Genomic DNA, 25693 nt, shown 5'->3' with positions numbered 1-25693 from the left:
AAGTAACAGTGAATCTTGAGGCGTAAACATGAACATGTATTAGCTGCATTCAGATGTATTAAACCATAGTTTCTCATCATGGTAACAAAACTGGGAAGTCCTCAGGCTCATGCCCCTCCCTCCCCCTGAGCTAAGAGACTACAGACTCTACATTCTCAACAAACCACCATTTATTATGACATCTGAATTGGTTAAAACAATAAACTAATCTCCAAGTCACAGTCAAGGAAAGGCCTTACAAGGCTCATTCCTGAAACAATAATGCATATTTTGTTCTTCCATCTGAATAGAGCCATGAAATATATTTAAATATAAAAGCCTGTGCATGTGTGAAGTGCCATCAAGTTGCTTCCGACTTATGGCCACCCTATGAATAACCTCCTAAACATTCTTTATGTGACTAAAGTTGCTTCCGACTTATGGCCACCCTATGAATAACCTCCTAAACATCCTTTATGTGACTAACCTCCTAAATGTGACTAAAGTACAATAGACTCAGTTTAGTCATTTTAGCTTCCAGAGAGAATTCAGGCTTGATTTGATCTAGAACCCACTTGATTTTTGGAGATACGGGGTATCTATAAACCTCTCTTCCAACACCACATTTCAAATTAATCAACTTCCTTCCTGTCAGCTTTTTTCATTGGCCAATTTTCAAACCCCTACATAGTATTAGGGAATGCCATGGTGTGAATTATCTTGATCTTGGTTGCCAGCAAACCACTCTTACACTTAAGAATTTTTTCTAGCTTTTTCATGATTGCCCTTCCCAGTCTCAATCTCCTTGGTTGCAGTCTGCCTTTTGGTTGATGATGGAGCCAAGGAATAGAAAATCTTAAAACAAGTTCCATTTCTTCATCATCAACCTTGAAGTTGTTTAATTCTCCAGTAGTCATTAACGTCTTCTTGATGTTCAGCTGTAATCCTGCTTTGGCACTTTCTGCTTTAATGTTCATCAGTAGCCATTTCAAGTCTTCCCTATTTTTGCCAGTAAAGTGGCGACCTGTATATCTCAAATTGTTAATGTTCCTTCCACCAATTTTCACTCCACCATCTAAATCTAAGGGGCCTAATGCCCTCAGTATATACTACGTTTAAAAAAACGTGTTATCCAGGTTAGATCGCACCTCAGACCTCCCATTTCGGCTTGGAAATGCTTTGGAAACACCAGACATGTTTTTTTCCCAAAACCCCTATACCACGATGTATTTCGTGATGTCATTTCAAAACCGGCAATCCAAGGGGTGCGTTCAGTTACATACGCTATTCAGTTCTCCTGCCTTCTTTTTGCAACACCCAATGAAAAGCCTTTCTCCTCCCATCCCACCTTCCCCCTCTCCTCCCGTTTGCATCCACCAATCATTATTGTTACTTAATTCCCCCCCCCCAAATGCTTGTGGTCTTACAAAGGTACACGGGAACGTTGGAACATTAGATCAACCATTTTTATTTGTGCAGGGTCCCAATCAAACATTTCCATCATATGGAATGTCCTTGAAGTGGATTTTGTAAACAGTTCGTGGGCTTGAGGGGGAAGGAATGCAGAGGAGGGCGAGGGCTGGGAAAGTAGCGAAATAGCTGCGAGCGGCAGATGGGGGAGGGGGAAGCAGGAGGAGGAGGAAGGAAGAGAGAGTGAGGGATAGAGAGAGCGCCCGCACACACACACACAGACACAAGTCAGGGCTCTCCTGCCGGCACAAAGTTTCTCCCCGCCTGTTCCTCCCTTTCTCCCGCTGCCTCCCTGCTCTCAAAAAAATTTTTTTTAATGTGCTCATCCCAACGAAAAAATGCAAGATCATTGGACCAACACCCAAAAAGATGGCAGCTCTGTGATTAGCACTCTGCAAGGAACGGCTCATTTTGGTTTTTTCTTTTTTTGGGGGGGGGGGAATGCCTGCGTAGGTTGTGATTAGGGTTTCCCTGCCGTGCAAATGAGGGAATTCTTAATGGCGTACAGCGCTCCTTCGGATCAATATTGCACATACATGGGGGGGAAAAGGGGAGGGGAGGCGGGGAAGCATCAGCGACGTAGACATGACACAGTGCTCCCCCACGCTCCTCCTTGCAATATGACAATGAACCATCTTGGGAGCAGTCTTAACAGGAACGGTGCGATTGGAAATGAAGAATACGCATCCAAAACACACACACACCGAGGACAATGATAATATGCTGTAAATTGTTGGTGCGATAAGCCTTTAATCCAGCTGTCCTTATAACATGTTGTGCATATAGACTGAAGAGATAGGGAGATAAAATATATCCTTGTCTGACACCTTTGCCAACTGGAAACTAGCCTACCTGGTAAAATCTATAGACTGCTATAGTTGCTATAAGCAATACTTAGGATTAAGAACCACCACTTGCTTACCTGTAACCGGTGTTCTTCAAATGCTCATCTATGCAGTCACATATACTAGAACATCTCAGTACTTACAGTATCCCTTGAAAACTTCTAAAGCTAAATTAAAGAGTTATTTCTGGTGCTGGCTTCACCATCCCGAGGACAGAGGTAGTATGGGAAGGAGGGAAGGAAGCAGGAAAATGAGAAATGCTATGGGAGATTTCAGGAAAGGGAATGAGGAAACAGTGAGGGAAGGAAATGAGATGCCCCCCGCAATTCCTTTCAGAGGAGGAAGGAAGAGAACAAGAGGAGGAGGAAGAGGAAGAAGGGGAAGAGGAAGAGGAGGAAGAGGAAGAAGAAGGGGAAGAAGAGGAAGAAGAACTGTTGGTTTTGATATGCTGACTTTCTCTACCACTTAAGGAAGACTCAAACCAGTTTACAATCACCTTCCCCTCCCCTTCCCACAGCAGACACCCTGTGAGATAGGTGGGGCTGAGAGAGCTCAAGGTCACCCAGGTGACTTCATGTGTAGGAGTGGGGAAACAAATCCAGCTCACCAGATTAGTGTCCACTGCTCATGTGGAGGAGTGGGGAATTGAACCCAGTTCTCCAGATCAGAATCCACCACTCCAAACCACTGCTCTTAACCACTACATCACGCTTCCCTATTTGTCTGTTCCCAGCATCTAAAGTACACATCTTTCATATCTACAAATCCTGCAAGAGAGGAGAGGCATGATAGTAACAAGAGACACCGCTCTGACTTTTTGAACACTGGGAGTGTGTTCAATCATTTCCCCAATTGTAAAATGAGACTTATCTGTGTAACTGGGTGCCTTACATGAGCAGCTCAAATATTCTTTGGCACAGATGCACTAAGTAACCTGTGAAAACTATTCCAAGCTAACATTGTCCCCCAGGAGCAAAACAGGGCTGGATGTGAATATTAAGGAGGAGATGGATTGTATTTAATAGTTCTCTACCATGTATTAACTCAATAAATAGCCTTGGGTTAGGCACTTTTAACTGTGCTCCATGTCCCTTAATAGAGAAACGGGACAATAAGCTTTAAAATTTACCTGTGATATACATGGTACATTTCTTCTTTAGGGGTTAGATCCTATAATCAGTGAGAAAAACACTACTCACACAACAGAACTTCCATTCCTAATTTCTTTCACAATGGCTGCTCCCAAAGTTCAATAACACTGGGTGTGATGTGTAAGTCTGCAGAGGGAGGGCAGGATGGTGAAACCTCACACATACAGAAAGTGACCTTGTGCCACAGAAACAGACTGTAAGGTTCAATGTGATATACTGTATGTGTGAATACTGTATGTCTGACTTGCCTTGTAGTAGTTTAGTTGCCCTGCATGCATGACTTTTTCATCTAAGTTCTGTTCTCCCCAGCACCTGATTCACATCCATCCACCAAGTCATGCCTACTAGACCTGCCAGACACCACTCTGGCCCTTCCCAGGTTTTTGGACTATCCTTACTTTCATCTGTGAAAATCTGGAGAACAAGAACTTAAGTACTTTGCGGTGCAGCAGTTTGCAGCTTCATCTCCAGCAGTTAATATTTAGAATTATGGACTGAATGAAAGGTATTTGTACTGTTAAATTTCATAAATGTACCAACACAACACAAGTTAATCTGCTATAAGTTAGATAACAAAACTTGGTTTTTCTGTGACTGAATGTACTGAGACTAGAATGTAAGTTCAAGACTTAAATATATACATTTAGGATCTACAAAAATAGAGTAGACAAACAAGCTGACCACAAATTAGAAAGCAGCATGCTAGCAGTCAGCCTTCAGTTCCATTTCAATAATTTAATACTGACTGGATATACTTCTCAAAGGAGAAAGACTGAAAGAGAAAAATGAAAGGTTTCAGATTTCTTTCCAGGCATGATTCCTTGTTTTTCAATTAAGGATAGAGATGTACAAGGAAAGCATGCACTTGTTTGCCTATTTCACTAGCTGTCCCACTCAGTAATATTTTTATCTTCAATTGCGAAGCAATTACTCTAAACCCAATCTCTATTTTAAGGCAATGTATTTAATTTTAGTGCATACGCAAATGAAAGTCAGGACTTCCTAACATTTTTTCTGTACTATTTAGCAATCTTTAAATATTTACTCACTAGCTACCTTACGCCAGCAGAAAGAGTAAAACAATACTGTGAGGTACCATCATTCTGACATTAACATACAAAAGATCTCCTTGAATTTCACCCTCAAAGCAAACTGATACTGTCTACCAAGGCCATCAAATAGCTTGCACTAGCCATACCCAAACAAAAGCCATAACATTATGTTTATAAATTCCATCCAACTTTCATTTCTATGCAAGTGAAAACAGCCACTTGTACAGAACAATACTTGGGGAAGGTGTGTGTGTGTGTGTGTGCGTGTGTGTGTGTGTGTGTGTGTATCCACTTGTGGTGGATAGAGAGGAGCTGACATGTGCAGAGCAGGTTAAGAGTTTGGGGTGGTCATGGACCTAGGTTTGCAGTTGGAAAAGTAGGTTGTAGTGGCCTTCTATTGGCTGCATCTTCACTTTGAGGCTCAATTAACTGGGCCAAACTAATCCAGCTTTTGCAGCATCACATCTGAATTACTGTTGGGTTTGCAGTTGGAAAAGTAGGTTGTAGTGGCCTTCTAATGGCTGCATCTCCACTTTCTGAGGCTCAATTAACTGACCAAACTAATCCAGCTTTTGCAACATCACATCTGAATTACTGTAATGCACTCTACGTTTGGCTGCCCCTGAAGACAACCCAGAAACTGTAGCAAGTAGGTGGCAACCAGAGGACAGTAGTGGGTACAGGCACTGCAAGGCCACTTAAATAGGATACAGGCTGCATGCTTTTTAGAGAAGAGGGGGTTATTGGGGGTTTCACTGTGTTTTACATATTTTTCATTTGGATTGTAAGCCACTTTGAGCCATGAGGAAAGGCAGTATATAAACATCTAAATAAGTAAGTGGGGAAAACACTGCCTCCTCCAGACTCTTTGGAAATTGGATACGTGGCATCAGGTTTCCAATTTGCTGCCTCTTTCTACAATCCATTTCCAAGCAACATTGTGCGCTGGCTTGAAATTTCCACAGAACATCTAGTTACTGTTTCCAAAAAGATCGTCAAGTTTCAGTGGTGGCCAAGAGTGCTGTTCAGCTGAGAAGGCTGTCACAATTGTGAAAGCCTTCTCATCATGATAATTCTAGATGGGTAACCATGTTAGTCTATAGCAGAACCTCAGAACACAAACCCAGTGGCATCTGAAAGACTAACAAAAAACACTGCTGGAATACATTTTAGTAGTTTTTAAGGTACCACTGGAAATCTGTTTTATTATGGTGAGAAGGCTGTGACCACTTTTGTCAGGCAGGCTTGTGCCTAGCTTTTATTTTGTAATCTCAGTATGGTGTGTCTGGTGATACTATAGTTGCTCATCCAAAAGCCAACTCTTGGAGGATGTGGTTCACTGAAAATACATCACAATTATGCCATTGTTCCAGCACCTGACAGTTCTCCATTGTCTTCTAAGAACAATGCAAAGAACTGATTTTAACCTCCATAAGAGACAAAGCTTTAATTCTACAGTGTAAAGAATCCTACCACTTCAAGCAGTTTTACAAAATACAAGGTTGTATGAAATTAGCTATTTATAATATGATAATAGTTTGCAGACTATCCAATTATGGAGTTTCTCATTTAGATCAATGCATACATGAGCCTGCAGAAACCATCAGTGTCATGTGTGACAACTTTGCACAGTTAACCATCCATGCTCATTAGCCAAGTCTTCAAATACATACATGAGCTGTCATGTTGAGGTCTCTCACAAGGCTAATTTTGTGTTCGCTAATGTACTGTATCTGAATTTGTGGTTACCACTACCGCAGAAATTGCTCAACTCCTGAACTGAGTCCAGAAGCACCAGGATTACATGTTTCACTGTGCTTCTGAACTGAAATAAGCACAAGAACTGAGTAATTTTGGTGTCAGTGGCTGTAAAACCAAATCTAGATGCAATACATTAGTATAGGTAGAAGAGGTATTTGAAACCAAAATCAAAATGTATAAACATGTGTTTATCATACAGTTTGGAGTACTTTACATTGCAACTACGCAAACATGAATTTCCCAAGCATTCGGGTACAGCCTTCAGGTACTTTTTAGAATTCTGGGAATCTTAAAATATCTGCAATATTTCTAAGCCTAATATTGGGGGAAAGCTTAATTAAAAGAGCATGATATTACCAAACCATCAAAAGCCAAGAACTTAAAAGGAAACTCTATATTATTATTGTTTCCAACCTCAAAATCTTTAGACTACCTTCAGTGCAGCGATTTTGAACAAGGAGTTTGCAACAGGAGGGCTCTTGTTCACCCCAGCTGAACCGTAAACTAGACAGAACATGTACTGTCAAACCTTATAAGTATTGTTTACTGAAAGCAAAATTCTATACACAGAAGAGAGTTATTTTTATATACAGTACATTCAGAAAAAAGACATGGCTGGAATTGTTATCCTTCCAGCAACACATAGAAAACAATGACAAATGGTTTGTATTTATGTATACACATCCAACAGATAAAACATCCTGGTGCTTACCCAGATGCTAGCTATCTAGGAACTCCGTTTCAGCCATCTGAATTTCATCTCCCGTATTTTGCCTCAAACCAGTCAGTCAATAGACAGGGATGGAATATTATCTGCTTTGATGTGGCCATGTTTAAATTGAACAAACACCTCTGCTATTCCATATACCAACCTTCTTTTTTTTCCAACCTCCCCATGTAAACAACCTATCATTCAGTGGTTTTCACAAAACTTGATTTGAGGCAAGGTAGCTAATGTAGACTACTACAATTTAGGCAATTCCATCTAACATGTTGCCTAATTTCAGACATTATACACGAACCTTGGATTACTTATTGTGAAGATTCATTCTGCTCTAGCTAAGGAGGGCATCTTAAAATCATAGAATCATAGAGTTGGAAGGGACCACCAGGGTCATCCAGTCCAACCCACTGCACAATGCAGGAAATTCACAACTACCTCCCCCACCCACACACACCCAGTAACCCCCACTACATGCCCAGAAGATGGCCAAGATGCCCTCTCTCTCATCATCTGCTTAAGGAAATAGAATCAGCACTGCTGACAGATGGCCATCTAACCGCTTCTTTAAAACCTCCAGGGAAGGAGAGTTTACCACCTCCCGAGGAAGCCTGTTGCACTGAGGAACCGCTATAACTGTTAGAAAATTCTTCCTAATGTCTAGACGGAAACTCTCTTTTTTTAATAGTATTTTATTAAGTGTTTTTTGGGATACAAAAATAAAAAGGGGAATGGGAAGGGAAAAGGGGAAAGCATTTAGTCTTCTGTGTCCCAATCTTTCCATTACGCTATTGACATGTCTCATAAATTAGTTTTGTTTATAATACACTCTTTGGTTTCTCTTTTTCATTTAAAAAATACTATGTATTTTATAAGCCTATCATAAACACATGCTATAACACTTTATGCCAATTTCCCCCCTAATAATACAATTCTCTATTAAAAACAAAATCTAACTATGTTCGCATTAGATTATATATAGCAAATTAGCATATTAAATACAGTTGGCCAAGTTCATTGTTGAAGCGTATTTGTCATATAATGACATTTACACTTGAAGTCATCTAACGGTTGTCTCTTTATCAAGCAGGTTAGTTTTGACATTGAAACAAAGTCAAATAATTTGTAAATCCAATCATTTATTGTAGGGATCTTAGAGTCTTTCCAGTAAGAAGCATACAAGATTCTGGCCACAGTGGTTGCGTATTGGAAAAGTTCTCTATGGGTTGGGCTCACTAGTAAAGGAATGATTCCCAGTAGCATGAATTTAGGATTTAGTTCAAATTATACTTGCAAAATGTCTTGAAGTCTTTTATGTATCAACTTCCAGAACTGTTGACTCTTTTTGCAAGTCCACCATTGGTGAAAAAAAGTCCCCTCTGTCTCTGAACATTTCCAACAATTTGCTTGGTTCGTCTTGAACATCTTTTGAAGATCTTTCAGAGAGAAGTACCACCTATGAAACATTTTGTACCAATTTTCCATAACAGCTTGTGAAGAGGAAAATTTGATTTCTGTTGTCCATAATCGTTCCCAAGTTTCCATTGGAATCATTTCACCAAAATTTTGCATCCATTTAATCATGCACACCTTGACTTGTTCTGATGCTGTTTCGGTTGACAATAAAAGTTGATATATTTTAGACAACAGCTGTTCTGGTGTCTTAGTTATTAGTGGTTCAAAATCCGTCAGTTTCCTCATTATGCCTTTTTCGTAACAATCAGTCTTCAAACTGTGGACTATTCTGTGATATGTGAACCAGGAGATCTTTAAATCATCACTTTGAAGTTCTTGTAATGTCTTTATATTGCCATTTTTGGTAATCAAGTCTTGATAGATAATGAAATCTATGGATTTCCTGGTCACCCAATCCAAGTAGGCTTCTGTGGGAGACATTATTTTAGGAGAAGGAGGACTGAGGACTCTTTAATAACTTCCATGTGTTCATGAGAAGTTCTCTAATATTAGAGATATATCTTCAGTTCTGTACTCTTTGCCCCATCTTTGCTCCATAGTAAAGAATGAACACCTTGGTCCAAGCCTGATTTTCCAATCTGATTTTCCTGTCTTCGGGATGTAGTATCCATTCTGTCAGAGCAACTAAAGTAGCATCTTGATGATTCAGCTTTAAATTAGGTAATGCAAAACTGCCTCTCTTTTTTTAATCTTGTAAGACTGTCAATCGTATTCTAGGTTTTTTGCCATTCCACACAAATTTGTTCATTCTCTGTTGCCATTTTTTGATATCACCAGGTTTTTAATATTTTGGTAATGTCAAAAAAATAAAGTTTAATTTGGGCAATACATTCATCTTATTAACGGCAATCCAACCAAGTAACGATAGCTGCAATCTGTCCCATCTTTCCAGATCTTTTTCTATTTTGTTCCACAAAACTTTGTAATTCAATTCGTATAGATGGAAACTCTTTTGATTTAATTTCAACTCGTTGGTTCTGGTATGACCTTCTGGGGCAACAGAAAACAACTCGGCACCATCCCCTATATGATAGCCCTTCAAGTACTTGAAGATGGTTATCATATCCCCCCTCAGTCTTCTCCTCTTCAGGCTAAACATACCCAGCTCCTTCAACCTTTACTCATGGGACTTGGTCTCCAGACCCCTCACCATCTTTCTTGCCCTCCTCTGGACACGTTCCAGCTTGTCTACATCTTTCTTAAATTGCAGTGCCCAAACGTGAACACAGTACTCTAGGTGAGGTCTAACTAGAGCAGAGTAAAGCGATACCAGCACTTCGCGTGATCTGAACACTATACTTCTGTTGATACAGCCCAAGATCGCATTTGCCTTTTTAGCTATCGCATCACACTGCTGACTCATGTTCAGTGTTTGGTCTGCTAAGACCCCAAGATTCCTTTTTCGCACACTAGTGCTCAGACAAGTCTCCCCCATCCTATAATTATGCATTTGATTTTTCCTACCTAAATGCAGAACTTTACATTATCTTTGTTGAAGTGCATTTTATTAGTTTTAGCCCAATTCTCCAGCCTGTCAAGATCATCCTGTATCTTGGCTCTGTCTTCTACCATATTTGCTACCCCTTCCAATTTAGTATCTGCAAATTTAATAAGCCTCCCCTCTATTCCTTCATCCAAATAATTTATTAAGATGTCGAACAACACAGGGCCAAGGACAGATCCCTGAGGAACTCCAGTAGTCACTCCTCTCTAACTGGATGAGGAACCATTAACAAGCACTCTTTGGGTGCGATCTGTGCACCAGTTATAGATCCACCTAACAGTAATAGGATCTAAACCACATTTTCCCAATTTGTCAACTAGAATACTATGTGGAACCTTATCAAAAGCCTTACTGAAATCTAGATAAACTATGTCTGCAGCATTCCCCTGATCCAGCAAGGTAGTAACTTTCTCAAAAAAGGAGATAAGATTAGTCTGACATTACTTGTTCTTGAGAAACTCATGCTGGCTCTTAGTGATCAGATCCATCCTTTCTAAATGCTCAAGGATTGACTGTTTGATGATTTGTTTGAAAACTTTTCCCGGTATAGAAGTCAATCTGATGCGTCAGTAGTTACCCGGATCCTCCTTTTTCCCCTTCTTGAAGACGGGGACAACATTTGCCCGCCTCCAATCTTCTGGCACCTCACCTGTTCTCAAAGACTCCAAAAATAACGGACAGAGGCTCAGAAATTACATCTGCAAGTTCTTTGTGTACACTTGGATGCAATTTATCTGGCCCAGAGGACTTTCTTTTATTTAAAGAAACTAGGTGTTTCTGCCCTACCCCAATGCCAGTCCTAGGCTGCAAATCCCTTCCCTCATCATGTGTTCGGTCTAAGCCATGTTGAGCAGCTTCCCTAGCAAGAAAAGACTGAGGAAAAAGAGGAATTGAAGAGTTCTGCCCTCTCTTAATCTCCTGTTACAATTTCACTTTCAGGTCCCCACAATGGGCTTATCTTGTTCTTACTCTGTACATAGGAAAAGAAGCCTTTTTGTTGTGTTTAGCATCTCTCGCTAGCCTAAGCTCATACTGAGCTTTAGCTTTCCTAGCACTCTCCCTACAAGCACTAGTTATTTGTTTATATTCCTCTTTGATTAGAAGGCCCTCCTTCCACTTCCTAAAGGAGTCTTTATTTTCAAATCTTTAAAAAGCTGTTTATGGAGCCACCCTGGCCTCTTTAGGCTCCTCTCATTTTTCCTTCTCATAGGAATGGTTTGTGATTGCGCCTTCAGTATTTCATTTTTAAGAAATTCCCTTCTTGAACTCCCTTCTCCTTAAGTATTTCTGACCATGGGATTCTACCCAGCATAAGTTTAAGTTTGTTAAAATTAGCTCTCCTAAAGTCCAACCTATGTGTCTGAGAACTTTGTAATCTGGTGGACTGTAATGACTGATGGACTCTCAAGAGGTAACCTTTCCCTTCATTTGGGAAGGTCCAAGAAGAAATCAAAACATCGGACCTACTCATGGATTGGTTGCAACTGATATAAGCGTGAAGAAAACCTGCAGATTGAGCGTGTGTCACACCCTCTCCTTGACATGTTATGGCTGTGGACAGTATAAGATGGAATAGTTATTCCTTATAAACTGAGCAGTTTCCTTAAAGGATGAAGGTAGGAACAGGGCACAGTACTACCTTGACTTAAATACACACACACACACACACACATATAGAACCTTCCTGAACCATACGGTTCTTGGTTTAGGTACTCCATGGGTTGACACAACTGGTGTTGGGACGAGAATTAACAGGAACCACCTTCCTTTAGGTTTCTTTCTTTTTTTAAATTTTTATAAGGAAACCCCTAGTGCAGTGGTGGCGAACCTATGGCACGCTTGCCAGAGTGGGCACTCAGAGCCCTCTCTGTGGGCAAGCGCGCCGTCGCCCCAGCACAGAGTTCGCCTGAGTTTGTTACTAGAAAGCCAGAGGGACGTGGAATTGGGCTGCTCCCCTCCCCCTCTCCACACGCGCCTGAGGGCATTTCTCACATCACCCGCCCCTCTGCCCAGCAGCCCAATGGGAGCACTTCCTCCCTCCCGTCACATGCGGCAGAGCGGCTCACATGCGGAGTGAGGGTGCGGAGCGGACGGCAGCCTGTTGAGTCTGTGGCAAAGGTGATTGGTGGGGTTGGAGAGGAACTAGGTTGGAGGGGAGCATAGCTCACAGCGTGGCATAGCTGGAGGGGAGCAGAGAGCTCAGGCCACAGCGAGGGCTTTGCGGCGCCTCCCACCTTTCAGTGAACTCCCCTACTAAAATAGGAACACCCACTTATCTAGCATGTAATTAACCTGTTGAACTCCTTGCCACAGGATGTGGTGATGCCATCTAGCCTAGATGCCTTTAAGAGGGGATTGGACAAATTTCTGGAGGAAAAGTCCATCAAGGGTTACCTTTCAATAAAAAGTTGTTTGTATCATTGAAAGCTCTGTTATTGTTTTTCTTTTAAGACAATGTTAATGTATGAGTTTTTTTTCCTAAACTAAAACCTCAGTATTCAGGTTAAATTGCCGTGTTGGCACTTTGCGATCAATAAGTGGGTTTTGGGTTGCAGTTTGGGCACTCAGTCTCTAAAAGGTTTGCCAACTCTGCCCTAGTGGATGAAGAGATGTCCCCAAGGAGGGAACCCGAATATTGAAGCTGGACTGGCCTGAGATTTTGGCCTCTATGTCCTGCTAATACCAGGAGTTAATACAGCAGTGGTTGTCACTTCCGCACACGGTGAAGATCTGGGTACCCTGGTGTAATCCTTACTACAAGAATGCTAGAAACTGCCAGACCTAATAACTTAGGGTTCCAAATGCTAGGCATGTGCTAGGGAACACACATTCTTCAAGAGACAGAGCATATCCTCTGAGAGGTAGATCTTCAAGGGTTAGAAGCACTTGCCATGACCAGAGTAGCTCCCACAAATCACTACCAGTTTCTTTCAATAACCAGGTGGTTGGTAGCGGTGAGTCTGGATACGGGGAATGAAAGCAGACCATGTATAAAAATCCTAGCATACCGGGATCTTCCACGGTTCCTATATGGACTAATTTACCCCAGATGGAAACCATGATTTTACCTTACTCCAAGTAGGTACATGAATATGGCTACTGCTTGCCCTGTCATAACCTTCTCAGGCTCATGGAATACTCTACAGAGGAGAAAAGACAAACATTAGGACTTAGACCAAGGAGAGGGGAAAAGGGGGGCATCTGTCCCTTCCATTCCACCCTTGTGAGGTGATAGCAGGAGAAATTTCTGGGCTGTAGAGATTAGAGGCTAATGCATATAGGCAGGCCTGTGGAAGCCCAGTGTGGACTTTGCCTGTTGAAGGAAACTTGATTGACTACTCATTTGTCTATGAACTGATGGCTTAGCCATTCCACCTGCACTATGGGTTATCCCTGTGTATGTTCTGTGGGAAGGAACAGGCATCTTGGATAAGGATGGGAGCCCCGGTGTCTTTACTTTCTTTGATTCTCCAGCAAGGGAAGAGATCTGCGTCCTCCTAGCGTGTTAAGTGGACTTATCAGAGAGTAGTCTATTCTGACGAGGGCAGAATATCAACAAGGGTACAAATCCCTGTTTAGCTCCTAAGGTGTGAGGAGCTCGAGCTAGCCTGGTCCACCTGGGTCAGTTAGCCTGCCCTCAACAGTAAGGAGACACCTCTGTAGTGTTCTAGAGATGGCCCTGAGTTCCAGTATGTTTAGACTCCCATGCCAGACCACAAACCTTGAACTGATTGATGGGGCGGGACCCCTAGACCCAGTTGGCCTGGTGACCGAGAGATTTGAATTAAAGAGTAATGGGAGTGCAGCTGACCCCTGGTCAGGTTGCTGGAATGGCCCACCAGGACAGGTTCTGTTTAGCATGCGTGGTAAATGTGATCTCTTGACCCTCTTGTCACAGCCATCTAATGATAGGTCCCGAGAGATTGTTGTATTGGCCTGGTGTGCAGTAGAGGCCAAATGGACCAATCCTATGTATGAAATCGTAAGCCCTTAGCAATTTTCCCGAGATCCCCTAGGATCTGGGTGGGCTGGATCAAAAGAATGGGGTTCAGGCCACTGGGCTACTAGACATAAACGCCTGGAAAAAATCCTGGATGCTAAGTAGGCCACAGGAAGGACCCAAAACTGAAGGGCTGGTCCTAGGAAATGAACCACAGAAAACCGCCATAGTTGCTGCAAATCGTGTTGTGTAAACAAAAGTCTGAAAGGACGAGGGAGGTCAAGACTACACTTGGGCGAAGGACTGTAGCGATCAACCCACCAAGTCTCCCTGTGGAAGGATTTCTGCACTATGGACGTGTTGGTAAGGTTGGGATCTAGCACATTATGGAGGGTAAAGGCTGCACCTAATGTGTGTTCGACAGCGCACTGTTTTGATCACTCCATATAGAAATAAGCCGAGGGCAGCTTCCAGCGTTTGAATGACCACCAGGATCAAACGAAGCGGTCCTGGTGAAGATTGGAGCTCTGAGAGATGGCCAATTTTGATTACTGAGGTCAGGAAGTGAAGGAAGCCAAGATCTAAGGACTGGTTTAATCTTCCCCTCATCTCTGCTGACCTGACATCGCTACTTCCATGTATGGTAAGCTCCTACGGATCTATCACAGCAAATATGTTGGCAGAGAGCTGTGCTATTCCGGTAATTGCCAGGATAAGGAGAGATGAGAGTGAGGAGGAGATACTGAGTGTGGAAAACCCCTGGTCTCCCTGCAAACGCGCCTGGGCATAGTCTTATTCTTGTCCCTAGTTCTACCGATATTTTAGTCAATTTGTCTCCAAACAGTCCAACCCCACTCAGGGGGTTGGACGTAAACATTATTTTGTGTGAGGATAGCCTTGTTGCCCTGAATCACACTGCCCACCTTTTTCCTAGATAAGGGAAGGCAGCTGCCAAGGGTAAGGAAATCATGGTGTCAGATATACAGAAAGGAAGGAGACTCTTGTGAAACCACAACTTGCCCCTGGGATGCGACAGACCTGAGTAACTTTTAACCTGTGGTGCAAGCTAACACACCTCTTGTGATGATGGCTAAAGACACTGCTGTTTGACTATCAAGAACTGGTGCCTGTGCACCTTTTTGGGAGCTAAGAGAGCTCTTCTAACCAAGGAATCTTGGTTAAACCTCAGACATCTGCTGACTGTAAGCCTAAGACAGGAGTTCCTCTACTGGGCGCCTTCCCAAGGTCACCTATGGCATAGCCATGGCACAGGGGATGAAGATATAAGGCCCTTTGGTGATGTTAGTAGTGATCTGCTTGCCAGGAGTTTTTTCCCCATTGGCCTTGACCAGTGACTTAGACATGCTGGAAGTGGTACTAGTTTGACTGAGGCTATTCATACGTGAAAACCTTAGATCCCTAGGCCTAGATGCCTTGCTCTGGTTCCTCCACTGAGTCTGGAGTTTTCAACTAGACCGAGCCTTAAGGGTTGTGTCTGGCAGGGAACAGTACTCCTCGATGTAGAGAGACTGGTTATTACACCTCAAGTTGTTGGTTCATCCTTTTGAAAGGAACTTTTCTTTCCTCCCTTACCTCATCATGAGGGGCAGGAGGGGGAAGGGGGCATACTGCGCCACATGGCTGGAATGGGTGCCCAAAGGAATAAAGTTCCTAGCCACCTTACTGGACCCTTACCCATAGAACTGGCCTTGATAAGTGTGAGGTCCTATCCTTATGCTTTCCTGATCAGAAAGTCCTTGCAGGGGGGAGCTTGGGGAAGAACCCAGCATTCCTTTAACATGGAGGGGGGAAGGAAGTTGAGAAACTGCAACGCCTTTTCTAGGGCATTCATATAATCACAGTAATCAGAATGCAAGGCTGCTTGCCCCCTGGTGGCCGCTGCTGGGGGGGGGTACGTTACCATTCGACGAAAAACTCAGCCGGAGACACCTGCTTCAAAAGGCTACCCTCTGGAGAGCAGGGTGTACTCTCAAGGCCATGTAGGACCAAATTGTTAGCCAGGGGGCGGTTTATTTGCCAGGCCTTTACCGGTCGCCACATCTGCGCTCTTTCCTGTGGCCACAGTCAGCTTGCCCCCACTCTCCTCCTCCATTTTGCCGTCTAAACGGTTGCAGGAGGTTTCAGCACTCCTCACCCCAACTCTCCTCTGTTTCTGCCAGAAAATAGCTGCAGGAGGTTTTGTCGCTCCTCCGTGGCTAGGCCACAAGTGGACCCATCCAGGTCTCCTTCGGAGTTTAATCTGTCTTCTGTGCTGCTGATCCACCATTTTGTTTTGGTGGGAGGAAAAATACTAAGAGGGAAAGAGAAATGGCAGAGGAAGACAAGGCTGACAGGAGAGAGGGCGAAAGCCAGCTCAGAGGTGGGATTAGGAATTAAAGAATTTTAAAGAAAGAATAGAGTAAGGTAGGTTTCCTAAATTAAGAAAAAAGCTATTTGCAGCAGAGAGCAAAAGAGAGAACAAGGTGAGTTTTCTAAAGTAAAAATGAAACTAATTTGCAGCAGCTCTCCCTGTGCTAGGCAGGAAACGAACTGAGGAAGGGGCAATTCAAGCCCAGGAGACAGGAAGGTGAAATTTGATCCTGCCTCCCTGAGCAACCAGTGGGAATCACCCAATGTTTCAAGATTTCCTCCTCCTCAGAGCGAGAACTGGGATGTTTTATGAAAGACAAAAATCTGGCTAATTTCCAGGCTCAACCACTCACACTCTCTTCTCTTGCACAGTATATAGAGATAGAAGACACAGAGCCTACAATCTTGCCACTATAGTGTGAAATGAAGGGGGAGAAGATATGAGCCCAACAATTAAACAGTCTTGTGCAGTCACAAAACTGTTTTGCTTATGATGCCTGGATGCAGGTTACAGCTGTCCACTGATTGAAGAGAATGAAAAAAGGAAATATCAATGTACAAATCAGCAAGGGATTTGGAGGGGGGAGGAGGAGAAAGGGCAGTAAAATATTCTATTTCTTTGCTCCCTCTTCACTGGAACAAGAATCAATATCAATAAAAAGATTAGGCTCATAGAAAGCTTCCTTTGATCCCAGACAATTCCTTGTGGTTGCTTCAGAATCACAGAGAGCCTGCTCTTTATTCTCAGAGTGACCATGTGAGACAAGAATTGAGCTCAGATATACAACACACCAAAGGAGCACAGTGCCTGAGCCCAACTGTTCCCTTCTCTCACCCCACAGTAGCTTCAAATGTGGGCTTAGCCTTCCATTACCTCTGAAGTGACCACACAGTGGAGGGGTAAAATTTGGCAGTTGAGAAGATCTTAGAAGGCAAGTATAATGCAGTGACAATGTCACCAGTCACATGAGGAGTCTGCAGCTTAGTGAAAGAACATGACCTTTGTATACTGAAAGTTCCAGGTTCAATCTCCAGTTAAAATAATCTCAGGCAGTAGGTGCTGGGATGATTTTTCAGTACCTGGGGCTCTGGAGAGCAGCTGCTGAGGTAGATACATTCAAATTCAGATTCATTTATTAATACAGCAAATCCCATTAAAATCATTCGTATCAGTTACAGAATTAAAATTGGAGAATATACAGTAACTAAAACTATGGGATATATGATTCACAGACAGTTTATACAATTTAAACAGACCTCGAATTAATCAAACATATTCCATTTTAAGTTAAATTACCAAGTCCCAGGTTTGTCTGACAGATCTTATATATTGCAGCACAGAACTTAACTACTCGCTTCACCCTCTGGTCTGATCCTTCCCATAGGGCACTCCTCAGTCTCCCTTCTTCAGAGTTATCCATTTTTAGATTAAGGAGAGGGAAATAACCTTGTATCCGACTTCCTGATAGAAAGAGCATCTGAAAAAAACATGCGCAGTAGATTCAACTTCACCCAACTTGCAGGGACAATCTCTTAAATCTAGGATTGCCGAGGGTAGGGCAGAGCTTCTAGCAAGTGAAAAAGCCCTTGTTTGTTCATTTCCAGATATGACAGATATTCTGCTGGCGCTAACACATACCTATTGTTGTCTGGGGCCAAAAATGCCAGAGAATTCACAAGCTCATTTTGACATTCCTCAAAAAGTCTCTGCCTGATTAATTGCTTTGCTTGATCAATATTAAGCTCTAACAGAGAGTGGGTGAAGTATCCTAAGCTTGTGACTCGCCTTTCAGTCTGTTGCCACCATCTGGGTTTAAAATTGTCATCAAGGAGAAAATGAAGAAGGCCTTCAGTTGCACCAAGCATATTCAGCCAAAGATAAATGGAGGAAAGACCGATCTTAGCCTCTATCTTTAACATCCCAGTCTCCAGGTGTACCCAAGAGTTTGATACGCATGGTGGTACTTGAAGTATTGCTGGACCTAGAAGAACCCAATAAGGTTACATATAGCATCTGGGTCAAAGACTTTGCCTTGAACAATCTTAGGGTAGCTGGAATAAAATAGGCTCCCCTTGTGTGGTAAAATTTTATTATATTGTAGGATGATCTTTCAGCAACATTCGCTGCCTGCCTATGGTGTTCTTATTCCATTCAATTGGAAAGTCACCCCTAGATATCTGATGGACTTTGCCTGCTCAATTCTTTTCCCCCTTATATGCCAGGCCCCATTTTTACGATATTTACCAAAAGTGATCACCTTAGTTTTTTCTGTCATTTATTACAAGCAATTCCCTGATACAGTAGTCAGCTAAACTGGCTAGAGCTCTTCTCATGCCCACTGGGGTTCTCGAAAGGATTACCACATCATCTGCGTACAGTAGAAGTGGAATGTTTTGCTGGGCCAATTTAGGTGGATGGAAGGCATCAGAATTCATACTGTCTGCCAGGTTGTTGATGTAAAAAATGAAAAGCATAGGAGCCAGCAAACAGCCTTGCCTGACTCCCTTGAATGTTTCGATGGCTTCATTGAAATGCCCATTTCTATTGCATCCAATTTTTATTGCTGTCTGCTCATGTAGAGCATGAATTAGGAAGAGGAGCCTCTTATCAATGGTGGTTGTTTCAAGTTTTGCCCACAGCCAAGACGTCAAGATGGAATCGAAAGCTGCCTTAAAGTTCACAAAGGTGGCATATAACAAGGTCAGCTTCCTGGAGCTATATTTCTCAATTAGATGTTGGAGGATTAGGCATTGCTCGATCGTACCTCTACCCTCCCTGAACCCGGCCTGTGCCTGGACTATAACCTTCTCCTGGTTGAACCAAGCAACAAGTTTGTCCAGAAGATGTCTGGCATACAGGTATCCTATCACACTTAAAAGGCTAATCGGCCTGTAGTTTGTGGGGTTGTCTCTCCTCCCTTTTTAAAAAAATGGTACAACCACCGCCACCCCCCAATCTTTGGGAATGAAGCCAGTAGCATCAATGAATGTAAATAGGGCTGCCAAGAAAGGGGCCCACCAATCTACCTGATCTTTAATGAACTCAGAGGGAATCCCATCCTCTCCTGGTATCTACCCTTTCCTTAAATGTCCTATATGGGCTTGAATCTCTGCTGGGGAGACAGGTGGCCACTCTGGCAAGTCTTCTAAGGCCACTGCTTGTGTAGCCGGCAGCTGTTCTTCCCTATACATGCCCCAGAAGTATGAGACCCATTTACTTGCTGGAATAACAGCATCAAGTAGGGTATAATCGGTCGCTATACAGTTGGATGTCAGATGCCAGAAGAGTGAGGTGTTATTTTCTCTGGTCGCTTGGATAAGTATTCTCCATTGTTCTCTTATATGACCCTTCTTTTTTTGAGCTATTAGTTGTTTAAAAAAAAAATCTGGTTCTTCAGGTTACTTTGTGCTTCACTTTTTAAATGCACCGGAGCAGTCATAAATTTCCTATACACCTCCCCTAAAGCCCTTTATGCTACTACCTAGTCTCTATCGAACCATGGTTTAGATGTTATACTATTTTTACCTTTTTCCCCAGCAGGACTAAACAGGAGAGGTCTTAACCTGTGAATGCATTTTTCATAGATAGTGAAGTTTGGCTTACTGAGGGGTCAAGAAACACTGCACAGAGCCATTGGAGATTTTGCTTGACCAGGAAAGCTTTCAGGCTATCCTGGAGTCTGATGGTCCAACTAGCTCTGCAACCTACCTGGTTGCCGGATGGAAAATATATTGACGTGTGTTTTCTAGAATGCAATTGGGGTAATATGGTACTCATTTGTAAAAAGAGGGGAAGATGGTCTCCTTCCATATAGGGCAGAATCTGGAAGTTTCTCACCTCCCCCAGTAGCCGTGAGCATACTAAGATGTAATCTATAGTGCTGATCCTAGAGTCAGACACAAATATTAAGGTTCCTGGGTGGTCCCTTAATGATGTGCCATTTAGTATGTAAAGGCTATGTCGTAAAGTTAGTTAAGCAAAGCATAAACCCACAAAATTTCAGGTCTGATCCTGGGAGTGGGAAAGATCTTAAGTTGTCCTCTGGGTCTTTCAGTGTTGTCTTATATTTAGTTTCTAAAATGGCATCATTGGGACCCAACCATGCATTAAAATCTCCCAAAAGCAGCAATCTAGCCATTGGGAGGTCAAGTGTCAGTGCAGAGATATATCTCTCAAGATCTGACCAATTGCGTTCCTCCTCCATTTCCCGCTTTTCTGGGGGAAGGTACACATTTACAACCAGCAGCCTGTTGTTTCCCCCACTCAAAAGCACCAACATCGCCATTTTTTAAAGTGGCGACAGTTCGGAGCAGGTAACATCCAAAGTTGTTGAGATCATAATACTCAGACCTCCTCTTAGTGTCCCGTGGCCTTTCCCTGAAAAGGCATCTGAGGTAGATACATTAAACCTGATCATTGGCATAAGGCACATTGATATGTTCATCTACCTGGCAGTTCTGTGTGTTGATTTAGTATAATATTCCCCAGCAGCATCAGGAGAGCCCACAGGCCAAGCTCACATCCAGGGTAGTTTTGGAATTTTTTGAGGGATGGCAAAAATATCAGGGTCATTCAAATCCCTACACACTATTTTGCTGCAAGAGCTTCCTTTAACAGAAATCTATCCTCCCACCTCCTTCAGGCTCATACTATTGCACCCCATTGACATTAATATCAGAAATACTTTACCCAAACTGAAGATCCCTGAAACTCATGGGAGAAGGAAATATTATCCCTTCCCACTTGTCCCCATCTTCTCTATTCTCATCCTTTTTCCACTTTCCCCTACCCCATTTTCCACACTCCCTTGCATTCCTCCCTACCACTTTTCTGTCTGTTCTCCCCACCCCACCTTTCCAGAGCCTTCTGCCCTGCCAAGATTGCCTATGTCCAGGCTCCAGTGCCTTGTTTCCAAGCAACCCTATATTGCTGACTGTGATCTCATGAGATTTTGCAAGATCTCACTCAGCATTCTCTATTTTTAGAAGATTTTAATACCCCCCCCCCACACACACAGTTTAACTTTTTGGATTTTTCTATCATTGAGATATTTGTGATGGCCAACAGCCATATACAATAAATTTTCTGGATTTTACTGCAAACTCTGGAATTCCCACAAATCTGTAGAAAATCTCCATCTGTACATGACCCAATTGTAAGAATTTTTTTGATCTGCATTCTGGGGCCATGTTCAGTATTGGATATATTTATATACTTCATTTCTATCCCACCTTTCTCTCCAATGGGGCCCCAAAGTGGCTTAAATCATTCTCCTCTCCTCTGTTTTATCACAAGAACCCCGTGAGGTAGGTAAGGCTGAGTGTGTGTGACTGGCCTAAGGTCATCCAGCAAACTTTCTTCACTGAGTGGGGATTTGAACTCGAGTTTCCCAGACCCTAGTCTGACATTTTAACCACACCACCATGCTATGCACCAGAATTAAAAAAACACAGAGAAATGTGTACTTTCAATACCACAAATGAAAACTTGTTCTCACAAATTAGAAGCTTCCATCCTATTTAGTTTCCTAAACATGATTCGATCATCCCTCTTTGCACCCCAGTCTCAATTCCACAAGTGCTCCTTCCCTACTAGTTAGTGAATAACTTCATACGCGATACTTATTGAGCACATATACACAGGGCCCTTGAATTCATGACCAAAGGCATTAAATACACATCTTCTGCCATTCTCTGATCACTTTCCTACATTTATTCTTTCTAATATGCAATTCAGGAAAACTGATATGGGTAACAGCCCCTTAGATGGCACTCCTCCCAGCATTATTAAGCCCACAAAGTGAAATTGTACAATGCCATGACATACAAGTCCCAGGATACAAGACATGATATAGACAATTTGCTGAAGTTAAGAGGTCTGGATGTGGCCAGTGCCTGGATGAGAGACTGCCTAGGAACCCTATGTATTCTTGAGTTCTGTGATAGAAGAAAGGCAGAATATAAATGCCTAAACGTTTATCAGAATAAAGATCACAATTAGCTACCCCTTGCCACAGTACAGAGAATTACTCAGACGTTAAATCTCCCTACCAACATATTAATTTAGAATCATAATTCCATCCCCACACAAACTCAAGGAGTATCTTTACTCACCGAAACAGCTAACATGGTGCTGTCAGACCTCCATTCAGCTTGGTCATAGGGCCCAAATTGCAATGCTGCTTTTGGTAATTCTTTGTAGCTTACAATTAATACACTGGGCTGGGGAGAAAGAGTACAACATTTATATTTACTATAGCTAAGAGTTAACCAACAAAAATAACTTTCACAAACAACCTTCTTAAACGGCTATAAGAAAAAAAAGTCTGTATGGCTGATACAAAAACCACATTATGTTTTATAAAACATTTAACAATTGTCATTTCTCATTTCTAGACACTTCTGTGTTCTATAGCTCTAAATTTAGGCCGCTGTCTAACAAAATGAGAACATCCTATCAACAGCATACAGCTCAAATTTTTGGAATGTAAATTAAGTAGGTTATTTTGAAGCAAAGTATTAGGGCTGGGAAAATCTTAAATGTCTAAAATCAATTAATTAATACAAGTAATTTGTACTGCTACCTACAAATATCCAAACCTACCAAGTCCTGGCTCCTAAAAAGACACACCTGTGCAAGGTTTGTAGTTTTCTATTAAGAATTGCTAGAAATAGCATCAGATATTTAATTTAATATAGTAATCACATTAGCCTACTTAAGAACTGAGAAGTGAAACTTCTATCCTTGCAATGGCTTCACATGTTAATTCTTAACAGCATTCCTCCAAAGACGATTAAGAGAAATACAAATTACATACCAGATGCAAACAGAAAGACAAGCTTACAAAAAAGAAATATCTTCCTAGTCCACAAATTTCTTTCTACTGATACTTAATCAAGAAGAACAGTATAACAAGAACCAATGAAACACATACCCTGATCAGTGTCCTTCCTCAGTCTCACAAGTAGTTTAGGAAAGTAACACTGTAGTAAAAGGAAACAATTCTTGCTTCCTTATGCCATTCCTCCAAACTAAATATAGATTTTATGCACTTTCAGCACAGACAGTAAACATACAATTCAGTCCCAACAAGAGCATCCAAAAACTTGCTCAAATATCACAAATATTAATCCTAGTACTGGTTCTAAATGTTTAATCTCTGTCATGAGCTGTACTGAGAACTTCTGTAGGATGGGATATAAATCTTATAAACAAATCAAAAACAAGAAAGGGGGCAAACTAATAAATCTAATCTACCTATCTGCGTAACTGAATTACAGTATTAGCATAAGACCTATAAAATTAACCAACATATATAATCCGGAAAACATGTTAAATCACGTCACTCCTAAATTCCAAGATTTTATTCCCATTTACAAAGATACTTGTTTCACCACTGGACTACTATTGGAAACATAGCTGTCCAATAAAGTCAACATAGGCTAGTGATAAGGACTGAGTTCAACATAAATGAAAACATTTATGCATATTTTGTATACATGACTGCTCTTTCTCTTAAAGGCAAGTAAAGAGCTGTGGCAAAGCAAAAGTTTATTGTAATATTCACCCCACTAAAAAGTGAATGCATCATGCCAGCTACCAGTGTAGGCATACACTGCAGACTTGAACATGAACATCACTGTGACTATCCTATTCTCAGATGGATCCCAAGAAGGATCACTACAGTATTAAAATGTACAGTCCTGCTCTGCCACAATACAGGACATCATGGACAAAAATACTTAACTTTTCAGGTTAAACATTATAAACGACAGTGAATCACGTGTTAACCTTTATTTCTGCAAGCTTCAAATCTGTCCACAGGACTCACAGATGCTAGAATTTAGATGTTATCCTATATATACTAGAATCAGCTACGGAGCACATCTGGGTCATCTTGCACTATTTTATGTCCTCCAACCAAAATGCTCCACTTCTGGAATTATGAATGTTTATGATAACCAAACAGCATAGATATTTATTTCTACCTTGAAGAGCAACACAATTTTGACAGAAGTAACTATCTCCCACTTCAAGAAAGCTCTGAACACTTAGGAGGGACATGTATTCAATAAGCCTTACTTCCAAACAGGTATGCACAATATTGAATTTTTAGCTTTCAAGGATGACCTTCGTATCTTCATATTTGTACCTTCATATTTGTACTGAGTGCTGCAAATAAATACAATATGTATCTCTAAGCGGAGATAATTCTGTAGTAGAAGAAGCATACAGGTTGCTCGTAGGGTGTATTTACTAAGCTTGCATTCTTGTTCAGAAAATGAATTTCAAAATAAGAAGCTTGAAGATTGATTTACAGCACTTTATTCTATTTCTGCAGACTGGGACTTCTAAAATGCAACAAGGTAAAAGGAGAGTGGCAGAAGAGAATCATAAGGACAAAAGAAAAGCCATGCTGGATCAGACCAAGGCCCATCAAGGCCAGCAGTCTGTTCACACAGTGCCAACCAGGCGCCTCTAGAAAGCCCATGAACAAGACAACTACAGCAGCATCCTGCCTGTGTTTCACAGCACCTATCCAGGAACAGAAATCCCAATCAGTAGTATTCAAATGCATAATTATAGGATGGGGGAGACTTGTCTTTACTTCTAAGACAGAAAAGGATCTTGAGGTCTTAGTAGACCAAACACTGAACATGAGTCGGCAGTGTGATGCAGTAGCTAAAAAGGCAAATGCGATCTTGGGCTGTATCAACAGAAGTATAGTGTCCAGACAACGTGAAGTGATGGTATCACTTTACTCTGCTCTGGTTAGACCTCACCTAGAGTCTTGTGTTCAGTTTTGGGCACTACAATTTAAGAAAGATGTAGACAAGCTGGAACGTGTCCAGAGGAAAGCAAGAAAGACGGTGAGGGGTCTGGAGACCAAGTCCTATGAGTAAAGGTTGAAGGAACTGGGTATGTTTACCCTGGAGAGGAGACAACTGAGAGGTGATATATCCGTCTTCAAGTACTTGAAGGGCTGTCATATAGAGAATAGTGCTGAGTTCTTTTCTGCTGCCGCAAAAGCTCGGACCAGAACCAACAGGTTGAAATTACATCAAGTAAATTTCTGGCTAAACATTAGGAAGAACTTTCTAACAGAGCGGTTGCTCAGTGGAACAGGCTTCCTCGGGAAGTGGTGGGCTCTCCTTCTTTGGACGTTTTTAAGCAGAGGCTAGATGGCCATCTGTCAGCAATGCTGATTCTATGACCTTAGACAGATCATGAGAGGGAAGGCAGGAAGGTCTGCAGCAGTGTTTGGCTCTCGTGGCCCTTTCTTTCATTACCATGGTAGTGCCAATCGCTGCTTTGGGGTCAGGAAGCAATTTTCCTCCAGGCTAGATTGGCCAGGGATCCTGGAGGGATGCTTTTCTCCCCCATCTTCTGGGCATGGAGTAGGGGTCACTGGGGGTGTGGGGG

At 42.1% G+C, this 25693-nt stretch overlaps 1 protein-coding gene across 1 annotated transcript in view; it reads right to left on the bottom strand.

Annotated features, from left to right (window-relative positions):
- The window catches only part of LOC130492921 (guanine nucleotide exchange factor subunit RIC1-like), an 86711-nt gene that overhangs the window by 58464 nt on the left and 2554 nt on the right, over positions 1 to 25693 (bottom strand). The window contains exon 2 of the mRNA XM_056866694.1: positions 22384 to 22491. Within this exon, the coding sequence (XP_056722672.1) occupies positions 22384 to 22491 (108 nt within the window). The remainder of the gene's footprint in view (positions 1 to 22383; positions 22492 to 25693) is intronic.

Source organism: Euleptes europaea, unplaced genomic scaffold (assembly GCF_029931775.1).
Source record: "Euleptes europaea isolate rEulEur1 unplaced genomic scaffold, rEulEur1.hap1 H_2, whole genome shotgun sequence".
Lineage (NCBI taxonomy): Eukaryota > Metazoa > Chordata > Lepidosauria > Squamata > Sphaerodactylidae > Euleptes > Euleptes europaea.
Note: the sequence above shows the minus strand (reverse complement) of the source record. Positions and strands in the feature narration are given on the sequence as shown.